This window comes from Chinchilla lanigera, unplaced genomic scaffold, assembly GCF_000276665.1.
Source record: "Chinchilla lanigera isolate Chin_1 unplaced genomic scaffold, ChiLan1.0 scaffold00038, whole genome shotgun sequence".
Lineage (NCBI taxonomy): Eukaryota > Metazoa > Chordata > Mammalia > Rodentia > Chinchillidae > Chinchilla > Chinchilla lanigera.
In genome coordinates this window covers 2,478,983-2,505,568 of record NW_004955439.1, presented here as the reverse complement: position 1 = coordinate 2,505,568, position 26,586 = coordinate 2,478,983, and the positions used below count along the sequence as shown (strand labels likewise).

The 26,586-nt window shown below is 42.1% G+C and overlaps 1 protein-coding gene and 3 pseudogenes across 3 annotated transcripts in view; 3 read left to right on the top strand and 1 right to left on the bottom strand.

The window, feature by feature from the left end:
• Slc2a12 (solute carrier family 2 (facilitated glucose transporter), member 12) overlaps positions 1–23,129 on the bottom strand; it is a 57,071-nt gene extending 33,942 nt beyond the window's left edge. The window contains exons 1-3 of one of the 3 annotated variants that reach the window (XM_013517402.1): positions 23,068–23,124; positions 20,257–20,733; positions 624–1,964 (exon numbers count right to left, since the gene is read on the bottom strand). In XM_013517402.1, the coding sequence (XP_013372856.1) occupies positions 624–1,964; positions 20,257–20,374 (1,459 nt within the window). In that variant the 5' untranslated portion in view covers positions 20,375–20,733; positions 23,068–23,124. Of the gene's footprint in view, positions 1–623; positions 1,965–20,256; positions 20,734–23,067 lie in introns of all 3 variants that reach the window. The other 2 variants (XM_005390508.2, XM_005390509.2) reach the window with 2 other exon arrangements.
• Positions 2,534–4,262, top strand: LOC102019109 (annotated as a pseudogene).
• Positions 23,130–23,160: 31 nt separating the features above from the next.
• On the top strand, positions 23,161–25,049 carry LOC102006824 (annotated as a pseudogene).
• Positions 23,868–24,897, top strand: LOC106149181 (annotated as a pseudogene).
• Positions 25,050–26,586: the final 1,537 nt, after the last annotated feature.

The following is a 26,586-nucleotide window of genomic DNA, read 5'->3' as shown; positions in this document are numbered from 1 at the left end:
TACAACAAACAACCTATTCTAGCAGACATTCTAGCAGATCTATCTTTAAGAGATTTTGCTCAAGAGAAGTGTTTAAACTTGGTCATGGAACTAGAAATACAACATTGTGAAAGATGTGACTAACTAGACTCCAGTTCTTATTTAATGCATGAGAGAGATGGGCCCTGGGAGGTTGCTAGAGTAAAATTTACTCAAAGAAATGGTGCATCCAACTCATAATTCTTTTCTTCATGATGCACCCATTACGATATCTTTAAGAAAAACTAAACACTTGATATTTTTCTTTTACCTATAAAGAAACTCAGGAATGGCGTGGAGGGAAATGCAACCCCAGTAAACTTTGATTTCATGAAACAATATAGTGCCCTTGAACAATAAATAAATTTCTCCCCAGGTCCGATTCATCTGATGGTATCTTTAAATGACATACAGTGCTGAGCTTTTCAGAAGCGGGTATAAGTCCAGCACATTTTCCACATTAGCAGAAATATCTGATGCCCATTGTTATCCTCATCTTGCTTCTAGTACTTACATGGAACAAGGCCCTATAGCAGTAGAATGTTCTGATCAAAAGTGGCACAATACAATTGCTAGGGAAGAGAGGAAAAGAATAAAGTACTTACTTGGTCCTAAACCAATTGAAAAAGCAGCAACATAAACAAGCAAGCTGGCTAAAGACAGCCACTTCAAAGAAGCTGGGACTTCATCAGGGTCTGTGGCTATCTGGTGTTCAGTTTGGTGTAGTCCAGCACGTGGTAAGAATGTGGAGGTCATCTCTGCTTTCTTATCCGTGTCATTTCCCATGGGCGTAAGTGAGCCCCTGCTGTGGGAAAGGATTTCTTTAAAGTGCTCTCTGAGAATATTATTGCTGGTTGATAGGTTTCCTGCTCCATGAAGCACAGGTCCATCCAAGGATTGGTTAATAGGGCTATGGCTTCTGCAGATATTGGTGAAATTCATGTGGGTGTTAAGATTCACAATACCCATTGTCAGCAATGAAGCAGCCATCATGGATGAACCAATGCAGAGGAAGGTTTTACTGCCAACATGGTCTACAAGAAGGGTGGCGGGGATGGTGCTTACAACCTTGACCACCCCAACCCCAGTGGAAGCCAGGCTAGCTGCCTCGTTACTTTCAAAGCCAACAGACTTCAAAACAGTTGATGCATAAAATAATATGTTTGGCTGTCCAGTGACTTGTACAAAAAATACCAGTGTTAGACCTATCATTATTCGAGTCCTCATATTGTCCTTGGTCCGGAACAGATCCCAAAAAGTGTACTGATACTCTTCTTTCAAGGAAGATTTTATCATAGTGAGCTCTTCAGTTGTGTCTGAGATTGCTCTTAATCTTCCAAGAACCTTGCTAGCAGCTTCCTCCTGCCCTTTCATCACCAGAAATCGAGGGCTCGGAGGGAGAAAGTACATTGCGATTGCTTGCAGAATTCCTAAGGGAATCACAAGACCAAACATATACTTCCAGCCATGGAAGACATTGGCAAATACATAATTTGAAATATAGGCGAAAAGAATGCCGATGACAATCATCAACTCATTCAGTGACACAAGGAGGCCTCTTCTGTGTTGTGGAGCAATTTCAGCAATGTATACACAGGTAGCGATGGAAGAGAGGGAAATGGAGACTCCAATGGCAATGCGTCCCACGATGAGAATTACGTAGGACAAACTGAGGATCAAGACTAAGCTTCCAAGTCCAAGTAGACAAGATGACACAATGATTGCAGTCCTTCGTCCATATCTGTCTATCAGAACTCCTCCAGTGAGAGAGGCGAGGAAGGCCCCAATGAGCAGGGAGCTCACAATCATTTCCTGCTCATGACAGGTCAGGGACAACAGGGTTCTGATCTGGAGAAGAGCCCCTGAGATGAGCCCAAGTTCATAACCTACCAGGAGGCCACTGAGAGCTGCGGTGACAGATGTCAGGAAAGTAAACATGCTGCAACCTACAAGCAGAGAGGAGAAACAGAGAGGTCAGTTCTGTTAGTTTAAACATCTCCTTTTCAAATAGTTACTTAGACCTGTGTAAGTATTTTGTAACATAGAGTTTAAACACGACTATAGAAAATAATGCACTAACCAAAGGTAATTAGCTATACTTGATCTTAGCCAAAAGGCCAAGAAGCAATAGTGATTAGCTATAGATGGAAATACCAGTTTTACTGTGTTGGCAGAGAGGTGTGGCGACATTTAGGAAATCCGGTTTCCTTCTTTCTATGATGTGGTGTTTTTGGTTAAGAGCACACAACTATGTGAGATAGGATGACAGATAAGAAAGACCAAGCAAACAAGAATGTCATTTAGTATGGGCCTTGGCCCCAGAAGGAAAATTCATATACCCTGGCTCTTCTAGCTCCACCCCAGCTCTCTGAGAGGAAGCCTCTTTGGTGAAGCAGCAAGCACAGCGACCTCCTGGAGGCCTACTGTTCCCTGCTGGATGACCAGCTGTAGTGGGTGTGCAGTTGGCTTCTGCTTATGTAAGGCACGGCTTTAGGGCAAAGGGTGAAAGTGGGAGATGTGTGAACGTGGTAACAAAGTCAAGGCTGTGTCAGAAAGAAAGGGAGATCTGGATGCAGGGTCGGGAACTAGCGACACTCCTTACTCACTCATGGTAAGATGGAAGAGAAAAGAGTGAATGAGCTGGGGATATAGCTCAGCAGCACAAGTGCCTGCCTGGCAAGCACAAGGTCCTAAGTTCCATTCCTGGAACCAAAAACAAAAATGTTTTTAAGAGTGAATGAGAACAAGAGGACTTTACATGTTTCTCTTTTTTTAAAATGTTAAAATTCTAGGAAAAATATCAAGTTACTAACTAACTTTTGGTAAAAGACAAGTAGCTATGTGTCATATATCAAAAGATCAAGGGGCTGAGGATTTAGCTCAGTGGCACAGCGCCTGCCCAGCAAGTGCAATATCATGAGTTCGATCCCCGGTACTGGAAAAAAAACCAACCAAACAACCAACCAAACAAAAAAACAAAGGATCATAAGCTTGAGGCCAGTCTCAACTTACTTAGACCATGTCTCAAAAACAAAACAAAAGCAAGCAAGGAAAAAAACAAACAAGAAATGAAACAGAAAGTGCAGAGGGGAGAGCATTCCACCACCCGAGTGCCGCTTCCAGGGCCGAGGGCAGGAAAGCTTGGGTCACATCTCAGAAACTGTCAGATGGCCCAGCACACAGTGTGTGGGGTTCAAGGGGAGGCTGGACAGGTAGCTGGGAGAGACCAGAGAGTGAATCTGCATTTTGAACATACCAAAATCTTCTATTTGTTTTACTCTTAAGATACTGGGGTAAAAACACCCAGTGAGGGATTGGATCTGTTGGAGTACAAAAGGTAGCTCAAGGCTGGAGGCAGGTATGAGGGAGTCAGTAGCATGTATTTGGTGTTTAAAATCATGCAAGTGGCCTAGTCATTTAGAAAGACAGATGGAGGAAAAGGAGAAGTGAGGTTAGGACCAAGACCTTAGGAACTCCAATATTTAGTACAGGAAACATCAGGAAAGGAGATGGAGAAGCAGAAATGAGACAAAAGGCAGATGGGGTGGAAACAAATGCTTGGGTATCAAGCTCATAAGCTGAGTTCAGGCCATTAAAGTGAAAACTAAAAAGAACAAACAAAAAAGCTCTGGTAATGGAGATGGTGGCTGTACCAGTGAGACACTCTGCTTCCTCAGAAGAGGAGGGCTCGGGTTGATCCTACTGTTGAAAACAAAGAAACATTTATGAACAGAGTTGAAGTTAAAGTAAAGATCCCTAAAGAGCTAAAACCGTGGCTTGTTGATGACTGGGACCCAATTACCAGGAAGAAACAGCTCTTTTATCTTCCTGCCAAGAAGAATGTGGACTTCATTCTAGAGGACTATGCAAATTATAAGAGATCTCGAGGAAACACAGATAATAAGGAGCATGCTGTTAATGAGGCTGTAGCAGGGATAAAAGAATACTTCAGTGTGATGCTGGGCACTCAGCTCCTCTACAAATTTGAGAGACCACCGTCTGCTGAGATCCTTGACGATCACCCTGACATACCCACGTCCCAGGTGCACAGAGCACCACATCTACTGAGATTATTTGTACAAATTGGAGCAATGTTGGCTATGCACCTCTGATGAGAAGAGCCTTGCTTTATTACTGAATTATCTTCATGATTTCCTCAAATATCTGGCAAAGAATTCGGTAATTTGCTTAGTGCCAGTGATTATGAAGTGGCCCCTCCTGAGGGCCATAGGAAAGCAGAGTGAGGCGCTCTCACCCATGTTTGGATCTCTGTCCACACGTTTTTGTTCCTAGTCTTTCTCTTGTACAAATGATGTACTTTGAAGATGTTAGTGTATAACAGAGTTGATGTTTGTTTTGTTTGATTTTAAACAGGTAAAAGGAAGTTTCAGCTCCTTTTTTCTTTTTTTTTTTCATTTCAAAGTTGCTACCACGGGGCTGGGGATTTAGCTCAGCGGCAAAAGCGCCTGCCTGGCAAGTGCAAGGTCGTGAGTTCGGTTCCCGGTACCGTAGAAAAAAAAAAAAAAAAAAAAAAGAAAAAAAAACAAAGTTGCTACCAGTGTATTCAGTGATAGACACCAGAGAGTCAATGGTGTAGATGTTTTATTGCCTAGTTGACAAAGCTGCATTTGAATGCTGGTGGTTCTATTCCTTTGACACTATGCACTGTTATAATACATGTTAATGCTGTATGACAAAGTGCTCTGATTCCTAGTGCCAAAGGTCCAATTAGGTGTATATCACTGAACACACTCATCCATTTGTGCTTTTTTCTTTTTAACAGTGCTTAAAGAGCCCATCTTTTGCAAGTCATCCATGTTGTTCCTTAGTTTTATCTTTGCTCAAGTTGTTGAAGAATGCTGAATTGTTTCATGGTTTTTGTATTTGTGTCTAGTGCGCGTTTTAACATGATAGATGTAATGCATTGTGTAGCTACAGTTTTCTGGAAAAGTCTGTCTTTTAGGAATTGTTTTTCAGATCTTCAATAAATTTTTTCTTTAAATTTCAAATAAATAAATAAATAAATAAATAAACAATAGGCCAGATATTTTCCTAGATGTTAAAATATGGCTGCATGTAGTGAAATAAAACACATATGGTCCCTGCCTTCAAAAAACTTAACCATCTGGTAGTACCCCTATTATCTATTACCTTTTATGCCCTATTTTTACACACACAATGACTCAAAGTACTCTCTTACAGAACTATTTGTGTCCTCAGTTTCCACACTTTCTTTTCCTCCTATGATCTTAAAGCCTCCATCAATAAACTCCTTTACCCCAAGGAAAATTAGGTAGAATCTTCTCATTTGGATAAAGTTATGGCATTAGTCTTCCCTCTACTTGCCATTGTTCAGTTAATCAATGTTTGATGTATTGATGTGTTGGGGGGGCAATTGGTAATTGGTCGCCAAGATTCTGACTGGAGAAATAAATGATGTAGAGAATGAAATTCTTAGGAGGCAGATCAAGTGAGGCCCCAGGAAGGGCATTTGAAGTGGCTGCAGACAGCAGGGGACACTGAGTTATAGATGTAAGGAAATCAGGCCAGAATTGCTTGAGTTGCAGGAAATATCCTGTCACCTTCCCCACCTTCCCCTTCATTATTTTTCCCTTTTACTAGAAAGGAAAGAATTTTTCTTTACAAAAACAAAGACTCCCAAAGACTCAAAGATTCAAGATTCTCTTCCTTTGATGCTCTGTTGTCCTGTCTTAGCAATAGCTGGAGTTCAACAGGGGAGAGGGAATAGAAAGCCAGTGTTTTATAGTCTGGGGACCTACTCTTGACTGAAGAGAGATCCGGCCTCTGCTACTGCTTTCCAGACCTACGTCATTTGCCTGGTCTTTTAGTAAGGAGGCCTAGGACACTGACAAACAGGGATGTGTGCAAAGGGTCTGGATACACCCCAGTTTGTCAGCGCCCCTCTTGGGACCCAGAGCCTAGCACTGAGTATAACTCACCAGAGACATAGTGAGAACATTTCCATATATTAATTGTTAAAAACATTTTACTTTAAATTTTATGTATTACAACACATTACTTTTCTTGTTATCTATTTTATCTATCTCTAGACAATTTGCTTATCAAAGCAAGGTTTTATGCTACAGAATTAAGGTAAGGTCTTAGCTGTCTGAGTTTCACTTATCTTCCCCCTTGTATGGTTTAAGAGATGTTGCCCCAAGTTAGTATCCTTACTCACCTTTCTATGGGGACTTAGAACTCCTGAAGTCTCACCATGGGCTGTCCCTTTGAGGTTCGAAATACTGATTCACTGTGTAAGGCTATCCCTAGGGCTTTCAAGCTGCAGCCCCAAAATACCTCAAGACATCCACCAGAAAGATGTTTTCCTGGTGCCACCTTCCCACAGAAAAATCCATGAGGAGAGACATAAAGAGTGGGCTTTTTTCTGTGTCTACTTTTTGGTTAATGATGATGATAATAGACACAAAATCATATCCTATGGATGTCAGGAAGTAGAGATGATTTTTCCAAGAAATCTAGCAGTGAAGGGAAACAAAGAGATAGGCTGTGATTTGAAACAGCAGCACGAAGATTGGGTTTGTTTGCCTAAACATTGATGTGAGAGCCAGGTGGACTGAGGCATAGCGGGCAGGGCTGCCGGAGAGGGTCAATAAGCATTTGTAATTAGTTTTCTTCAAAAAGTACCCAGCACTGAAGTCAGTTAGCTCTTGACACAATGATGACATGTAATATGGCCAGCCATTCTGCTCATGGCCTTGCTTCCCAGGGTTCCTTCTTTTAGATTCCTGTTCTCCCCAAAAGTGCACAGGAAGGTGGCACCACAGAGCAGGAGACTCTTGAACAGAGGAACAGTGCAGGCTGCTGATTCTGTTTATCCCCTGTGACTTTTGGTCACTTTGCTAGAAGAGGAGCAGCTGCAAAAGGAAGATCTCCAATCTCTTTTGAGGCCATGGCAAGTCTTTATTAAGGTAATGGGAAGATGTGAGCCCAATCAAGAGGTTTTATGCAAATGAGTGGTGAGACCCACAGCACCAGGGCACAGAGGGCAGGCAGGCGGGCAGCGCTGGCCATGAGACGCAGAGCTGGCTGCCACCACAATAGCTGCATTGTCTCTGCTCACGGTGGGTCAGATGAAGCCACAATTGTAACCAGCGCTCAACACGAAATGCTCCATTTTTCACAATATTTGAGTTCCTGCTTCTTTTCTTCCTGCTTTTCGTCCTGGTGTGCCTGCTAGGGCGTATGTGCATAATGGGCATACAATAAATACTTGCCGCCTGACTAAGCCCTGCAGCAGGCTGAAAAGCATGCTCACATGGGTTTCTCTGGCAGGCAGCCAGGTAATCACACAGCTTGACCAACTGTGAATGCCTTGCAAATTAAAAAGACCCCTCCTTCATGTTTTGTCCAAGAAAAGCTTGCCGTGGCCCCCAAATGTCCTTGCTGTTGCAGCCTCCCCTTTCTTGGCTCCCGCTTCATGAGTGCCTGTCATTCCAACTCAGCCATCTTAAGTGCACCCCCCCATGAGACCCCCTACGGTGGCCTCGTTCTCCTGCCCTGCTGTATTCTTCTGTCCGGCTCCCAGCCTCCCTGTGCTCTCTGGGTACAGACTCTGTTTCGGGGCACCTGTTCCACTGTAAGGCACGTACTCACTGACCTGTCTGTCTACACCTTAAACTGAAAGTTCCTTGAAAGCCAAGATCTGCTTTACTCATATCTGCATTCTCACCTCTAATCTTTTGGCACAAGGAAAATACTCGGTCGATGTTTGTTGAATTAATGAACAAATGAATGAATAATACTCCAGAATGCCAGTCCTTGGTCGTCTTCTCCCCACTGTTATATAATCAGACTGAGGTCAGCACATGAGATTATGTAATGGTTAGCAGGTAGAACTTTATGGTTCCATAAATGCTTACCATTTGACCAGCTTGCTGTCAGCATTTCTATGAAGCTTTTGCTAGCTGGGTGTGGTGGCGCACGCCTGTAATCCCAGCACTCAGGAGGCTGAGGCGGGAGAATCATTGCAAGTTCAAGACCAGCCTAGGCTACAAAGTGAGCTCGAAGCCAGCCTGAACTGCATAGCGAGACCCTGTCCCCAAAAAGAAAAAAAAAGAAAACTTTTGCCGCTATTGTCAGTTACTTAATAGAGCACTATTGCAAGGATCATAAAGTGTTTTAATGTCATCTGTATATGCATTTTTTTTAAATATTGCCTGTGTGTGGGATTGTTTTCTGCTTGCTCATATTCAGCAGTTAGCTGCCCTCCTTTCAGGGGCGGGTTTTCAAGTTCCATGTCACTCTCAGGCACCAGTTCTCTGGCCCATCTGCACCATTTACTGATTCCAGAAACTCCTACGTTTTTCCCTGACTTGTGCTTCTCTTCTGCTCCTACACACACACACACACACACACATCATCATCATCATCATCATCATCATCATCATCATCTCCATCACAGCGTCTTTCATCTTCCTTCCTAGGGAAACTTGATTCATCTTTAAAGATCCAGGTCAAATATCTCCACCTTTGCAAAACCTTTCCAGACTTCCCTTCCTTGGTTAGCAATGCTCTCTCTTCTCTATCTAAGGCACCCCAGATTATGTTGCCATGTGTGTCTCCTGCCTTAGATGAGCGGCCCCTGGAGTGCAGTAATATGTGTCTCACAGGCCTTGCTCAGGAGAGGTTCTAGGATACCCCAGGAAACACATGCTCTGGCTTAGCTGGAAACTGCACCTCTCCCACACTCCTGGGCACATGTCCTAAGGTGATCTGCGGTGTGGGCTTTTCTGTCCCCCAAAGGCCCAAGTCACTACTTCTCAGTCCTGGAACAGGTGTGGTGCCGTTGGCGGTGGTAAATATCGGGGACTTGCCTTTATCTAACCTCTGTCCTCTACCCTTTCCTACACCCCAACCCTGCCTTTATCACACAGGGAAACTCAGACCAATACATCCTTGGCCTTCCTCAATACCTAATATTGTTTGGTCTTTCCAAGAAAAAAAGAAACTTTGCTATTATCTTTTTTTCATTTTTCCAAGCTCAGGTTTGATTTAATAGTACTTTCATAGACATACTTTCCTAAAATAAATATTTGCTCATTTCTCGTTGGCAGGAGAGTTTTCAAGAGCAGACACTGTTTACATTTTCACATTAGTACTCACTCATATTTAGCTTTGTTGTTCCTATTCACTGCCCTTTTCCACCTGAATACATATATAATCTTCTTCCTTCTTTCCTTCATTCAATTCCCAACTTTAAGCAAGGTAAGTCTGGGTTCTTGTTTCTTCTAAATTTTTCTGGTACTGGTTGACAGATTTTTTTTTTTAAATATTTTTCTCATCTTTGTCCTGTTTATTTAGTCATACTTATTTACATACTAGTTGTGCATATTATTTTCCATTTTTCTCTATCTTCCTGTCTTTTTGGCTGCACCCTATCACAGTTTCTCATATTTATCCTCTATAGTACAGATTTTTTGATAATTCTGGTTGTCAGTTTTGCTCTTTTCCACTCTCCTTAGGTTTTATAAATGTTTATTTGCTCTCAGTTCTCTGATTGAGCTATCTCCACCTCAGTTCACTCTTATCATTAGATGTTGCTATGGTTTGGATGTGGTTTGCTCCCCAAAGATTCATTTGTTGAAGATGTGGTCCCAGTGTGGCCATATGGGATGTGGTGGGAACGCTAAAGCAGCGGACCTTCAGGGCACGTCCTTAGGTCACTGGGGACTCTGCCCTCGGAAGGGGAATGTTGTTTTCTTAGAGTGAGTTCCGGTGCTAGTGAATCCTTATAAAAGCCTTAGCCTGGCCCCTGAATCTCTCTCAACCTTCCTGTCTCAGTATGTGATCTCTTCCTCCTTCCTACACATGGTCCACCTATATGACAACATAGCTTTGGTCCTTATCAGAGGCCAAACCAACGGGAGTCCCAATCTAGTACTTTCTGCCTACAAAACCATGAGCTAAATAAACCCTTTGAGGATAAAGTTAGCCTGCCTCAGATATTTTATTGCAGTAATGAAAATCAGAGTAATATAAAAAAGATGTTCTACATCATTTTTCAGTCTTTGCTTTTAAAAAATTGAGAACAAGATTTTGCTTTCCAAAATCTGTGTTTCCTATTTTAAAAAATCTTAAATGGGTCCCTTTTTCCATTGTATTTGAAATGTACAGGAGGTGATCAAAATATATGCCGAACATTTAAATTTTAAATTTTTATTATGGTAAAATACACATTGCCATTCATCCCCCTCAAATTACTCCTCCTTGCTTTTAGCACACTTATCCCATCCTCCTTGCCACTTTCTGAAGCGGTTCTGAAAATCCTCTTTTGTGAGTTTTTCTATGAGCTATGATCAAAATGAGGTGAATACTATTGCCAAGTGCCACCCAATAGAAAGCAGGTTTGTAAAAACATTACAATGCGTCCTCGTCCACTGTGTTCACTTGATCTGGAACAGTGAGACTTCTGGCTCTTCACCAAAGTTAAAATGAGCATGGAAAGTAATGTTTTGTATCAATTCAGAACACACAGGCAAGTACAGCAGCATAACTAAAGACACTCATAAACAGCACTTCTGGAACTGCGTTGGAAAGTGACAGAACAGTGGGGCAGGTGTGTACAAAGTAAAGGCGAGCATTCTGAGTGGGACTAATGGCAATGTCTCTTTTACTGTATGTTTAAAAAATAAATGTTCGCAACTTTTTTATCACACTTTATATCTTAATAACCATTCATGCAATGTCTTTTAAGTTATAATGTTTTGAATGTAAGAACGCACAAACCTGAAAACAGGGGAAAATACATAATGGCATTTATTTTAACTAGCAAGAAGACCGTGCTGGGTTTGGTGTCTCCAAGAATTTGCACTCTACCTAGCCTTCTATTCTTGCCTCTTCAGAGATATTCTTTTGTCCCCTCGGTTTGTTAAAATATGCATAAGGTGGCTACCACAGCACCAGGAGTAAAGTTGTCACATAACCAGAGACAAAGGCAGAAGATTATGACGAAGGCTCAGGACAGGGACCTGTTTCTCATTTTATCAAGAAGGGAACTTTCCAGAAGCATCCTAGAAGATTTACTCTCACACGTCATTGGCCAGAACCAATAAGTCACTGGTTAAACATGGCTACAGGAAAGGCTAGGAAGTGAAAAATGAAACTCTTAGTTTCCTGGATAAAAAACTGGGAAATCAGAAGACAGTTGGAGTGGCTATTGTGTATTCAGCCTCAGACATGCCTGAATACACAACATGGCCACCTGGCTGCAGTTAGAATCTCTTATGTCTGAAACTGGAGGCACAAATGATGTGCACAGCTGCCAGCCAAGTTTCTGACGCCTGGAGTTATTTTTCTGGTATAGATCCACTGGACTGAGAAAGAAACTTGTTTTTTTGCTTCTACTTTTTTGGTCCCTTGATTATAAATAGGGAATATCACTCCTGGATCATTTAAAGCAGACTGTAGTTCTTGGCTTGTCAAAAATAATATATACAAAGCTACAACTTGTGGAATGCACTTCTCTGATGGCTCTTCTAGGCTTCCTCCTTTCTTATGACTGATTTTATATTCCCAAATTCAATGAGACTGTCCTTCCTATCCATTTTAGAAGTCTTTGAAGTTCTGGAACTATACCCCTTGAAGAGATATAAAAAAGAAGTAATAATGACAGGATGGGTGGGAAGAATTAGGCTGTATGATATGGCCCTCAGAGAAGTCGGCTATAATGTTCTATGGAGCTAGCCTCCCATTCCTTGAGGTAAGAGTTCCCAAGCTGTCAAATAAATGGGGATGTACAGTGGGATCTTGTAGGAATCTAACATTGTACTGCCCCACCTTATACATAAGCATTACATCTGCATGTTGCATAATGTTAAGTCCTAACTCACATTCTGGCTCTCAGTGGTGTTGCAATTTTGCTTCTGCTTCCATGTTTTCATGGAGATTTTTCAATAGATGGTTAAGAGAAGGTAAATCAGGAGAACCCATCCTGTCTGGAGACTTCCAATGTCTCTAGAATGAAAATTTTTAATATGTGGGAGCTGTGGTGAAAATCCACAACATCGTATGAAGTAATCCCATGGATGATTATTTAATATCGGAAAAAACAGCAACACATTTGTACTTTAAAATGCCAACTGTGTATAGATGGGATGAAAATTTTTTTAAAATACAATGTGTTCATGAATACATAGTAGCTTTCTGTCATTCTGTATTATCTAATCAATAAATATAAAACCTCAAAGTGTATTATATGAGAATTTGAAGTTATTTTTCTATTTCAAAGGGAGTCTGCACATTCAAAAATGGCTGAGAATCATGTCTCGGCTATTTAAAATTTTTAATTAGCGAAATGAAATGGGAAGACCATAAATAGTATGATAAATCCTACAGATGGAGGTTCTTTTGGAAGAACACTTTTATTCATTAAAATTAAGACCTGGAACTGGGTGTGGTGGCACACGCCTATAATCCCAGCACTCGGGAGGCTGAGGCATGAGGATTGTAGCAAGTTTGAGACCAGCCTGGGGCTATAAATTGAGTTCAAGGCCAGCCTGAACTGCATAGCGAGACCCTGCCTCAAAAAGACAATAAATAAATAAATAAATAAATAAATAAATAAACAAACAAACAAATAAATAAAAATTAAGACCTAGATAGTCACATGAATGTCAAGGGAGAAACCAAGAGGAGGTTTTCATAAGGTAGACTATGGGAGATATGGAGAGAGAGGGAGAAAAGATTGGGATGCTTTATATAATACAAAGGGAGAACTTTGGAGTGAGGGAGAAAGACAGAGGGAAAATACATTGCAATCTTAGGGAATCACTTGTATATAAGTTGGCAAGTCCTTCACTGCTCAAAATGTCATTATGCGGTACATGACTGTAGGTTTTTAGATTTTTACCTTCCTGATGAGTTGGTAGAATCTATAGACAGAGATAATGTCCTAGATACCCTCACTCTGAAGTATCCAGCACTGCTCCTCTCCTGCAGCAAGTGTCCAACAAAGATTCTCTGAATTACAACGCTCATTCAACAAGCCTTTCTTCACTCCTTTGCTCATTTAAAAATCACTCATGTGCCACACGCTGGCCCAGCCTTGAGCACAAATGGCAGGCCAGGCTCATCCGGATGGTCATCAAAACTAGCCTTCGTGGTTACAGTGAGAGCTGTTTCATTTGGATTTGGTGGTACAAGGTGCGGGGCTTGTGTCACAGGTAGTGATCCCTGATGTCTAGGCCAGCGATACAGAGGAAATGGCACAAGTCCCACCCCTTGTCAATTGCAAAATACTTCCTAAGCACTGTCAGCCAGTACCGGAATATAGATCTTATCCAGGGACTTAGAATTTTATAGAAAAAAGCATGTCACATGAAAATGAGGGAGCTCCCTAAAATTCAGTGTAATCAGCTGCTGGCAAGAGTGCAACAAGGTCCCGGGTTGGACAGGTCAGAAAGTGGAAAGAGCACTGGTGGACATGAAGAGGACAAAATCCCGGGTTGGACTGAGCTCTGAAGTTCAGATCCCTATGCCGCCACCTATTGTTTTTGCTATGTGGGGCAAATCATTTTGCTTTCAGTAGCAGTCACCTCGGCTGACCGGTGAAGGTACAGTCTGGAATCAGAGTGATTAGTTACAGCTAAACTTTGACAAGGCCAGCAAGACTTTAAACGTTCTGTTCCTCCCTGTCCTCATCCGTAAGGTAAAGATAATAGTACTATCTAACGCACAGAATTGCGAGAATGAATGAGATAGAAGAGAGCTTGGTAGATGCCAGTAAGCACTTAGTAACAATCAGCTTGTTTTCTTGGCCTCTGCTCCCATCTGTGACCTGAAAGCAACATTACCCAGTTGGGTTGGGTTGTTATATAGATAAGAAGGGGGAGCCCAGGGGTGGTGCTTACAGGAAGCATAGGTCTGTAATCCCAGCACTATGGGAGGCTGAGACAGGAGGATCACAAATTCAAGCCCAGTCTGGGCAACCTAGGAACTTAACGAGACCCTGTCTCAAAAAAAATACTTTTTTTCAGATTGTTTCCTTTATTAGTGCATGCTTGCTATACGTAATGCTTACATTTCATGTGGGAAGTTGGTACATGGACATAGCACATCTTAACCCTTTTCTTCATCCCCTTTTCCTCCTCCTTGCCTCTCTCTCTCTCTCTCTCTCTCTCCCTAGATCCTCTTCCCTTTTGAGAAAGGTCTCCCAACTTCCTATTATCTTTTATTTTAAAAGGGACTGGGGATGTAGCTCAGTGTGAAGGCCCTGTGTTCAATCTCTAGTGCCAAAAAAAAAAAAAGTCATTTAACAAAAGGTTGTTTAATCTGAATCAATGTGGTAAATTTCCTTAATATGAAAGTAAAATTATAAAGGTCTTTCTTACTGCTGTCAAAGGAAATAAAATTATACCTGTTTCCAGCACACCAATTGCGCCTTTGCATAAATTCTTGAATTGCTTTGTTTTCCAAATGGACAGGATGTACATAATTGGACTTACATCATAAAAAACAAAAAATCCTTCGTGTGATTTTTGCCTCATGGCTTCTACGGTTGTGTTTCCCAATGGAAACAAAACATTTTATTAGCGTGGGGATGCTCACTCCCCAGAAGAACTGATTCTAATTACAACTTTTTCCCCCTATCCTTAAAAAGCCTCACACATCTGAAGCTGAGGTGTTATTTCAAACAAGTTTCTAAATTAGCTTGGCAGACAGCTCCCAACTCCACCTTCATGAAGCGTGGAAACATTGTGTGTAGTTATATGAGGATCGCTAGCAGCCCCACAGCGCTCTCACGCCAGGCAGACCTGAGTCACCAGTGGTCTGAGAAGCAATCACTTCTAAGGGAGCCACAGTTGAACAGTTGAAAGTCAAATTACACTTGATTTTCTTGAGGAAAAAAATATTCCTATAAGTCAAACAAAGGACCGCACTTTTCTTCTTGCTATTTTGGCTGTGTCAGAAATGAGTCATTGTTCAAAAGTAATGAAAGCTGCTAAAATTAGATGTGAAAATGATTTTAATCATATTATGACTTTTGCCCAAATTTTACAGGTGAAGAGGATGTTACTGAGGCATAGCCATTTAGAAATGTATAAATGTGTGTGCTGCAACACAGAAAAAAAAATCGTATCAATGAGCAACCACGAGATAAAACAGAAATACCCCACATACTATTATGATTCATTGTGAAGGTTATTGGACTCCATTTCAAGTGGGAAATGTATGGAGAAATTTCAATTTCTGTGGTTTTATCTGAGTTTTGGTTCTTTTTGAGGGATGAGTTGATGAGAAATTGTCCTCATTTAGTACTTGGTCAAGGAAACCCTTGGGAAGAAGCCATCCAACTTTTCTCTTTCTCGTGCCATAATGCTGTGGATTGTAAATTAGTCAGTCATTCGTCCTTCTGGCAAAGACTGATCATGAGGAAAACACTGCACTAGAGAACTCCATCTCTGCTCAGTTAAAAAAAACAGATCTTGCTCATGCACTCTGAGTACGTAGCTGCTTTAATGCACAAATGGAGGGCCGTTTGGAGCTCTCAGAAGGTTTTCTGACTCGGAAGCTAACCAGTTCTTTGGTTCCTTCTGCTGAGAAAACATTACAGCTGAAACCATGATTCAAGAACTTTTCCTGAATGAAAATCAAATCCCACTCACTTACAGCAACTACAGCAGGGTGGTGTCGAAAATACAGTTCTTAACAACTGGGACAGAGGCCTCGACCTATCAGGAGGGCCCTAGCTGCGAGAGCCAGTTCAGGCATGCGGCTGTGCACTGGCTCCACTCAGCCGGCGCAGGTGGGCCCCGGGGCTTGGCTGGCTCTGGCTGCGGCCGTGTCTCCCAGCCCGCCGTGGCCTGCCGCTGGCGGCTGCCGCTGCTGTTAGGGAGGGCGTCTGCGGCAAGTGACAGCGTCTCTGGGTTCTCACTGCCTGTGCCAAATGTTCCACCCAGAGCTGTGGTGAAACAAATCGCACCACGTTTGTTTAGGGCCTTCTACTTTCTAGGAGGCCCCAGAGGAGCCATTTGCTCAAGCTTCACAGTGCTACAGTTTCAGATTTAGACTTTTTGATATGATTTCCAAACGAGGCTAATGTTCTGTCTCACAGAGGTGCTGACTGGACTGGGAAGGGAGAGGTTCCCCCCCCCCTCTCTCTCTCTGTTTCTCTCTCTCTCATTACTGGAGATTTTAACCAAGGGCCTTCACACTGAGCTACACTTCTAACCCTTTTTATTTTTTTATTTTGATACAAGGTCTCACTAAAGTCGCTAGGTTGCCTAGGCTGGCTGCCCCCACCCCCGGCTTGTAATCCAGGTGCTGGGATTACAGGCGTGCCCCACCACTCCTCACAGTTTTGTCTTTAAATCCGGTCTCATTACTGGATTTAAAGAACTTCTAGTGCTTCATAAATCAACTTGTCTACAAATCCTGCCATTTCCTTGAGAATATCTTAATACACACAATGATTTTTTGTTGTCATCATTTTATCATCCGCTTATTAAACACATATTTGTAAAGCACCATACTTTTCATGCATTCTGGCACTTAATTTTTCACTGTGCAGAAAGACTAGAAAAAAGATGAAATGACCCAACATTGCCCTAGAAAAAGTTAGTTGTGACAGGAGACCCAGGCCTCAGGTCTAGCTTTGCCTAAGGTAACTGGTATTAGATAGAATCCCTCTTCCTACAATCACAGCTCTATAATCAGACTTTCTCTTTCTGGGGAATGTTTGCTTCCACAAACCCCCTACCCCATCTCCCTTAAAAGAAGACTTTCCTTGGGGAACCCAGGAAGCCTGAGTGAGCCAGCCTGGCCAGAGTGAACTCAAGGCATCCTTGTTCAGACTACACCTGAGAATGACACTCAGTAGCAGCTTAATTACAGTTGCATCTTACATACTGACCACCTCTCGGCTTCCACGTGAAAAAAGAGCTTGACAGTTTTAAAATATTTGAGAGCAACTATCTTAAGTATTCTTCTGACTGGTGGAAGTGTGTATTTCTTAAGTCCCAGGCTGTGGCATCTTTGGGGAATCAAATTCAGCCTTTTCAGTGGTCCCATGACTCCAGTTCTGTGTGCCCTGGACACTGCAGAATCTGCACTCAACCAACACTGCTCTTGGTTTCTGACTTTCTGGCCAGATAGGAAATGAAAAGTCAGTGTTAACAGGAGGAAAGGGAGATCATGCCTTAAGGAAGGTCTTAGAGCTGAGGATGAAGTAGCAGGCATCAGCCTACTAGGCCTGGGGCCACCACAATCAGTTCTGCACTCTCTATCTATCTGCCAGCCGGGCGTGGTGGCACACTCCTGTAATCCCAGCACTTGGGAGGCTGAGGCAGGAGGACACTGCGAATTCAAGACCAGCCTGGGCTACAAAGTGAGCTCAAGGCGAGCCTGAACTGATCCTGTCTCAAAAAGAACAAAAAAAAAAATGTATTATTCCATATCTGTCATCTGCTTTTGACACCAGGAGGTCAAATTGAGCTTGACCTTGCCCTAGAAGTTCAATTTGAATATGCCCATAAATGCTGAAAAACTTACTAAGTGTATATATTTTGAGTCACAGCTTCTTAAAAATGAATTGAGTCCATTAACTTGTAGTCATTGGAACAAAGCACTCTTTCTAAAAAGAGTTGGCCAAAGAAGACCTACCAGAATGCCTCATTGTATGCAGTAACATTCAGTCACAGAGCTTGGGGGTTTTGTTTTGTTTTTCAGTGTCTCACATGATTTAATCACCTTACCCTAGGTTATATAACTCATTCTTCTTCATGTTCTGAGTTTTTCCATTTACAACTCCAGAAAAAACTTCCCTATTTTAAATCCAAAAATTGGATGATAATTACTAAGCATATTGTAAATACTCTGAATTTGTTGATAAAAGAAATTATAAGACCAGGCACTGTGGCATACGGTTGTAATCCCAGCACTGGGGAGGCTGAAACAGAGGATCACCATGAGTTCGAGAGCAACCTGGGCTACTCTGTGAGTTGAAGGCCAGCCTGAACTACACAGTGAGCCCTTTTCTCAAAGAGAGAGACAGAAAGAGACAGAGAAGAAGAGAAAGAGAGGGAGAGACAGACACAGAAATTGATATACAGAGAAGCCAAAAGCAGCATTTGACAATTATTATAATTATTGTTTCTTCACACCTCAACATCTTTAGAAAACCAATTAAGGTATCATCCAATATTAATAGTTGGAGACATGAGGTGACTTGTCCAAACTATACAGCAAGGCTACACAGTGCATTCACTTAAACATAAAAGTGTCTAAGTACCTCTGGGTACCAAAGACTGTTAAAGCAAGTTAGGAAAATTTACAGAAGTAATAATGCAGAGTTTGTGTTCATCTAAATGTAAACTGCATCAGCACAAATCAAATGTATATTCATCCGAGATTGTAGGAAAACATTTAGGCTTCTCTTCTGTATAGTAAAGGCCCATTTAAAATTACACTTGAAGGATAATTTATGCTATTCATTTATCATTTCTGTGTAACAACATAAACACTTGCACATTGAGTTAAATTATGAGCGTATATTCAACTTTTACAAGCACACGCACATATTACCTTCCGTGGAGATAATTGTGAACTTGTGCACTGTAAGCTATTAAGAAGCACTGCTTTTACAGCCATATCAACATTTAAACAGTCAGTTTTTAATAGTTACTGAAAAAGTCCCTCCGAGACAGAAGTTCTCATTTTCTTTTTTGTGACACTGTCAGCTGACTCCATTTAGTGCACCCTTTGACTGTCATTGCACCTCAGCTTGCTGTCTGGAGCTCAGTTTCCCAGGAATTCAGAAAAAAAAATTGTGCAACTCTCTTCACACCCGATACACATTCCCCTTGCCTGCTTCTAGGGAACACTGAGTCAGCAAACAAACGCAAAGGAAGACGGACAGCTCTGCTGGAGAGGGAGCGAAGTCAACTGGGAAGTTGGCCTCAGGTCTCCATTCTTGACTAGAGATGGGGAAGAAAGAAAAGGCTGAACTGGGCACAGGACAGGGAAGAAGGGCTGTGTCTTCATTCCTGAGAAGGTGTCTCCAGCCCCTGCCGGGCAAGTGCAAGGTCCTGAGTTTGATTCCCCTTACAAAAAAAAAAAAGGAGACGGTGCCTCTCCAGCTTCACGTAAGGGGCTGTGGACTGGATTCCGTAATCAGGAAAACTCACAACCCAAACTCCAGTGTGTAGACCCATTCCAAGGTGAAAGGCAAATGTACTTACATCATTTAGTCTTTTAGATGATTTATGAAGTTCCAAAGTATGATTTGGGAACATTAGGAGGGGCAGAGCAGAGGAAAGTAGTAAGAAGGAGATGATTATTTATATTTGATATCATTTTAAGATTCATCTCCAGTTCTTTGGGAACTCCCTAAATAAAAGGCAAGAAGCAGCAACAAGTATGTGATATGTCTGTGGGCACTTGGGCCAGCAAAGGTAAGTGAAATAAATGAATTAGAACTTCAAATTTTCACCTCTGGCTGGGCGTGGTGGCACACGCCTGTAATCCCAGCACTCGGGAGGCTGAGGCAGGAGGATCATTGCGAGTTCGAGACTAGCCTGGGCTACAAAGTGAGTTCACGGCCAGCCTGAACTGCATAGTGAGACCCTGTCTCAAAAAGACAAAAAAAAAAAAAAAAATTTCACCTCGGCAACGAAAAGGTGTTAGGGTGTACCTTAGTTTGAAAGGCCAGTTTTAAAGAAAGCAGGACCAAGCAAAGAAGTTTCAGGTTTGGAAGAACCCTCAAGTTCATTACTAACATGTACGGCATTTAGAAAGAAAAGTTGTGTTCATTGATTACATAACTAATAATTTTATGAAGCCAACTTTAAATACCGATTCAAAAAGCAGTGTTCACATATTCTCCATTAGCAACAATATGTTAAAAAGAATGTTTGGGGGGTTTTACGAATAAGACTACGTTGACAATCCACTCTTCCAAAATGAAAAAGATTTATACATTGTCTTATGTAAACGCAGTTGATGAGACCTAATGTACCACTAGTGGGCATGTAAGTCCCACTTGCTTAACACCTAACGTCCCAGTAAGACCTCGGTCCTCACAACGTTACAGCTCAGGCGTCATTCCAAGTCCCACCAAACCTTGTCTCCTTTCTCCCCGCATCCAGTCCGCCCACACGCGCGCGCGCACACATACACTCACGCACAAGCATGCACGCCCGACAGGCACAGAGCAGTGCTGTCCCTTCCAGCGAGTCACGGGAGCCCGGCGTCTCACTTTACCTCCCACGCAGGCAGGATGCCGGCTGGTGCCTCTGGCTCCGTAGCTGCCATCGCTCTCCTCCTCTCTGCCCTTCTGGTGCAGCAGCGTGGGGCCCTCTCCGTTTTCAACAGGTACCATGGTCACGTAGAAGTTACAACCTCTCTCTCGCCTCCAAACCACCGTGTGCTGCACCGCCGACAGGTCTGATCACTTTCCCCATGGTACCATACTAAAGAAGAGGGGAGGGGGAGGTCCTCTGGCAAAGCCAATGTGATTTGTGACCAACTTTGTTTCTATTTCAGAAAGGCTTTGCCCTTTTCGGTGACACAGGCTGTTGCTATTCCAAGCAGCCTATCACAGGCAGGGGGCGGGCCCTGTCCGCAGGATTGCTATTGCCTTTAGATGCGGAGTTGGAAGCAAGAGGTTAAAAGACTTGCTCACAAGTCTCACGCACAGTGTTTGGCCATTAGCTGGGGCTGGCTCTTGAATTCCTGCACCTTTGAAAACAGGCAGAGAAAGGAAAGTGCAGATTTAAATACCAGCCGTGAATGGCGACAGAACATTCACAGATGGTATCACCTAATCTTGCAGAAGAGGAACAACTTACACAAAGGCATACCAGAAGGAAAAGTGTGTTAGTTTTTCAACAAGACTGTTATTCCAAGACCCAGGACACCAGCTTACACAAAACCTAAAATATCTTTACCATTTCAATCTAACTGCAGTCTAGGTAAATGGCTCCTATACTTCTCACTTCGATGGCCTGTCAGACAAATCAAAGCCTGCTACCAATTCAGAATACATAGATTCTTTAGATTTTGTATATCTTGAGATGACAGCAAAGTAGTCCTTTTTTAAATGCCTAATTGTCTTTAAGAAAGAGCCAATCCTCATTTTCTGTCAGGTTGAATTTTTGCCTGGGTAGGAGGTGGACACCCCCTTCTCAGGAAGATGGATGGAATGGCCCATGGTGTGAGTGTACTGGTCCTATAACTTCAAACAAATAAAGGTATGAGAGGAAAGACTGTTTTTCTGATTTGTGAATGTATTTACATAAACAGTCTTGTTGGGTGTGGTGGCACACGCCTGTAATCCCAGCACTGGGGAGGCTGAGGCAGGATAATCCTTATGAGTTTAAGACCATCCTGGGCTACAAAGTGAGTTCAAAGCCAGCTTGAACTGCATAGTGAGACCCTGTCTCAAAAAGATAAAAAAAAAAACCATAAACAGTCTTACAAAGTGATGCTCTTTTGCCTTCAGGTACATATTTAGCAAATCACATGGGTTAAAAAACCTTATACAGGAAACTAGGATCTTCTTAGAAAAACATTTGAGAGTGAAAACTAAAATTTATGCAGTATTTCTATGCCAGAAATTGTACAAAGTTCATTAACTTGAATGATTCTTTTTAGTGGGTAGGGAGACAAGCTTGTGAGGCAGATGCTGATACTGAGGCCAAGGAAAAGGAGGCTGAGTAACTTGCCTAAAGTCTTCCAGTAGTTAGCATGAAGCTGAGATGGCAAAGCCAGAAGGTCTACGGCCATAGCTCTCCTCTGGGGTAACTTCTTAGCTTTGTCCTTTTCTACTAGCTCTTCTTGACTTTGTTTTTATTTTTTATTTTTACTAGTACATATGATTGCATTCATTGTGAGGAGTTGGTACACAACATGTAATGCAATAGTGACTTAGGCAACTGCTTTGCTTTGTTCCCGGGTTGTGTGGACACCATAGAGTGGGAGTGTTTATCGTGAGACCCGTATTTCTCATCTTTCTCCAACTTCCCTTGGTTTTTGTCTTCTTTCTGTGTAGAACCAATGACCTGGTGGGGTCAGTGGTGTTCTTGTCCTGGGTGAGTTGTATGATTGCTTTATTTCATGATCCGTAGGACCTGTGTCAGCAGGAAGTGTTAGAGTGTTTGCTGTAGCAATTGAGCGGGCACCAGCTAAACCTAATTCCAGATTACCCGATTCTGGTGAAAAGCAATTCAACAATTCTTGCTCTTTTATAGCAGCCAAATTATCCAGGACCCTGCAGGCATAAACCAACCAAAATCTAAAAGAATGGGGAACCAATGCAATTGATCATCTTATTTCCTGGTTCACCTCATTCTGTTTGATGTCCTGTTGTTGACCTGACAGGGGCCAGTGTCTAGCCTCATTCTCTTAACTCAGAGAAAAATTCTGAGTTTTTAAAACTCTTAACTCACCTCATTTTCATAACTCAGAGAAAAGCTTGCAGGGGTTACATTTCTTTTGCTCAGGAGGTGGGGGACATTTTCCTTAAATTCCCTTAATACGCTATACTTCTTCCGGTGTTTAGCATACTTATAATGCATTTATTATAGTTAGGCACAGTGATCGGATTATATCTGTCTCTTCTGATGAATCACAACTCTATATGGCTTCGTAGGGAGTTCTAAGTCTCCCGAACAGAGGAAATACACTGGATTCTACTGACTGTGTTGGGGCTCAGGTTGTGATACTCTGAAGCGTGGCACTTCAGATGCTGGGTGCTGTGACCTGAAGGCTGCGAGAAGAGCCTCAAAAGCACAGTTTCTCTGAATTTCTCCTGCTCTTCCCTTTGTCAACACTTGCACTGTTCCAAATTAAATGTTTGAAATCAGAATTCCTTTTCCCCAAAGTAAGCTGCTCTCCCCTCAAAGCAAGCCACAAATTTAGAATGGTGACTCTCCCCCTCCCCTGAGGAAGGCTCCTGCCCCTTACTCCAGGGAGAGAAATGCTAGACAATGAGCCCAGGAAGGAACTCAACAGGCTTTGCTGGGTTCTCCTTTCATTTTGTTACCACTGCATCACACCGTTCTGTCCACTCACATTTCTACTTGGCTGTCCATTTTGCATCCAAGCTAAGCATAAAACCGCCAATTTAGCCCCGCCCTGCGTGCTCACGTCACAGGGCCGCGAGACCCAGCATGCGCAGTCATCAGGGAAGCGAAGATGGCGGCTGCGAGGGAGCCTCCTCTGCTGCGAGATTGGAGTCTCACTGACTTTGAAGAGCTGGAAGACAGCGAGGACGTGTTCGCCAGCACCTTCTCCACCCTGGAGTCAAATCCGTCACCTCCAGAACCAGCTAGTCTTCCTACAGAGGATATTAGTGCAAACTCCAATGGCCCCAAACCGTCAGATGTTGTTCTAGATGATGACGGAGAAGATCTGTTTGCAGAAGCCACAGAAGTTGTTTCTTTGGACAGCCCAGAAGGGGACCCTATCCTGTCCTCGGAATCTTCTCCTGCAGTCACACCAGACCCCGCTACTATACTCGTTGCTCCTAGAATGGAATCCAAGAGTGTGTCAGCTCCTGTGATCTTTGACAGGTCCGGAGAAGAGACTGAAGAAGCAGCAAATGGAGATATTTTTGATATAGATATTGGTGTGTCAGACCCAGAGAAAGTTGGTGACGGCATGAATGCTTATACAGCATACAGAGCAACAACAAAGACTTCTCTTAAGGGATAAACATATTTCTAAAATTCAGTTCAGTAAGTGAAAATTCTAGCAGACAGTCATGGAAAAAACAAACTAAGTTCTTCAGTGTTAAGTAACTTTCCCCCTTAGCTTATATATTTCTGGAACTGTTTTCTTTAATTCAGGAAAATTTGTCATGGGGCCCTGCCCTGTGAAGACAATAAAACATGAAAAGAGCTAAAAAAAAAAAAAAAAAAAAAAAAAAGACTTCTCTTTCCATGCTGAGTAAGAGTGAATTTTCAGTTAAAAGAAGCTTCAGTGACTTTCTTGGTTTGCACAGTAAATTAACAAGCAAGTATTTACATGTTGTTTATACTGTGCCACCAGCTCCAGAAAAGAGTGTAGTAGGTATGACGGAGGTCAAAGTAGGTAAAGAAGATTCATCATTCACTGACTTTGTAGAGAAAGGAAGAGCAGCTCTTGAAAGGTATCTTCAAAGAACAGTAAAACATCCAACTTTACCACAGGATCCTGACTTAAGGCAATTCTTAGAAAGTTCAGCGCTGCCCAGAGCAGTTAACAGGAGGCTCTGAGTGGAGCTGGGATGTTGAGGATGGTGAACGAGGCTGCAGACACTACCAGCAAAATGACAATGAAGATGGATGAGTCGAAGGCACGGTTTGAAGAAAAGCAGCAGCAGTTTGAGAATCTTGACCAGCAACTTAAGAAACTTCATGCCAGTGTTGAAGCCTTGATTTGCCTTTGCTAAAAGTGCTGTCATGTTAGGTAATTCTGAGGATCATTCCACTTTATCTAGAGCTCTGTCTCAGCTTGCAGAGGTCAAAGAGAAAATAGACCAGTTACATCAGGAACAAGCTTTTGCTGACTTCTGTATGTTTTCAGAACTACTTAGTGACGACATTCGTCTTATTTCTGCAGTAAAAGGTTTGTTTGACCATCGAATGAAGTGCTGGCAAAAATGGGGAGATGCTCAAATTACTTTGCTCAGAAAACGTGAAACTGAGGCAAAAATGATGGTCGCTAACAAACCAGATAAAATCCAGCAAGCTACAAATGAAATGAGAGTGGGAAGCGAAAGTACAACAAGAAAAAAGAAATTTTGAACAGATCTCTAAAACAATTTGCAAAGAAGTGGGAAGATCTGAGAAAGAATGAGAGAGGGATTTTAAAACTGTTCTCATCAAGTACTTAGAATCATTAATATAAACACAGCAATAGCTGATAAAATACTGGCAGGCTTTCCTGCCAGAGGCCAAAGCCATTGCCTAGCAGGAGGACTGTCCTGCTGGAGACAACGCTGGGTGTTGCAAGTCATCCTGACTCCACAGTGAATCCCTTACAACCATCCAAATAAACCATTCTATATTTTATGAATTACATGTAGTTTTTTACACACACACACGTATATATATACACACACACTCTGCCATTTTATTACACGCTGCATGTCCCGATCATCTCTGAATTAAGTGCACTGTGCCATGACATTCTGCAATACTTTGCTGAATTGAACACTATTGTGTCATAAATACTTGCACTAAAATGTGCACTGCAAGACCAGAAAATTTTACAATATTTTTTCTTTATGTGTTCAGTAGTAGGCTTCCCCTCAATGCCGTGAATTGTCAACGCATTATTAATGTTCACTTTTACATTCCTCTACAGAAATTATGATTTATCTGATCACAGTAATAAAATGTCATTCCTTGTGAATAAAAAAAAAAAAAAAATCCAATTTTCCCTGAGTCTCTGGGTCTTCATTTCTGAAGCTTCCTGTGTCACATAAAACTTCAATTAAATCAGTCTCTTTGCTTTTGTCTTTTTAACCTGGTTTCTCTGGCATTCGTACCAGCCTTAACCCTTAAGATGGCTAAGGAAAGGTCTTCCACATTTCCGCCCTTACAGCTAAAAGATTGATTCCCTGTAAATACGATAAGTACAGGCACTTGTACCTATTTGTATATTCAGCTACCTCCATATCTCTGGATCTTAGGACAACAGGCAGTACATAGTATTTGTCAAACAAAGGAGTGCTCAAAGTTTTCAGAACCAAATAACTATTTGGTTATTTAGTATCAAAACACAAATGATGATTGGCCCTGATACTGTGTTTTTACTCTCTCTGTCAATCACTTTATAGCAGTCACTAAGGGATGTCTTTCTTTCCTGGAGTCTAAAGCACAGCCATCACTAAAAGCTATTCATCCACTTAAGGGATGTACCGTCTGCCATCTGCTGAGAGATAGGTCATTCTTCATAACCCAAACAATGTTGCTACATGCCAGTTGAGACCACTGCCCATACACAATGCAATCAAATCCGAAAACACTTCTCCTGGCTTATAAAATGACAAAACAGAGTGAACTAAATGCTTTGCTTTGTAAAGTAAATGCTACTACTTCCATTTTGCAGAAATCTAAACTGAGAAGTTTATAAAACATGTCTGAAATCAAAAGACATTTTCTGATGTTTTATTATGAAAAACTTGAACCTCACAGGAAAACCTAAATTTTGTAACAACATTTTATGGTACTTGCCTTTTCACCCCTGTCTGCTAATTCCTCATTAATCCATTGATCCATATTATTTTGTATGCATTTTAAAGTAAGTTGAGCCGGGCGTGGTGGCACATGCCTGTAATCCCAGGGAGGCTGAGGCAGGAAGATCGTTGTGAATTCGAGACCCACCTAGGCTATAAAGTGAGCTCAAGGCCAGCCTGAACTGCATGGCAAGACCCAGTCTCAAAAAAAGACAAAAAATAAATAAAGTAAGTTGAAACACTGGGTGTGGTGGCTGAACCCTTGTAATCCCAGCATTCAAGGGACTGAGGCAGGAGGATTGTAGTGAGTTCAAGATCAGCCTGTGCTACCAAGTGAGCTAAAGTTCAGCCTGAACTACATAGTGAGA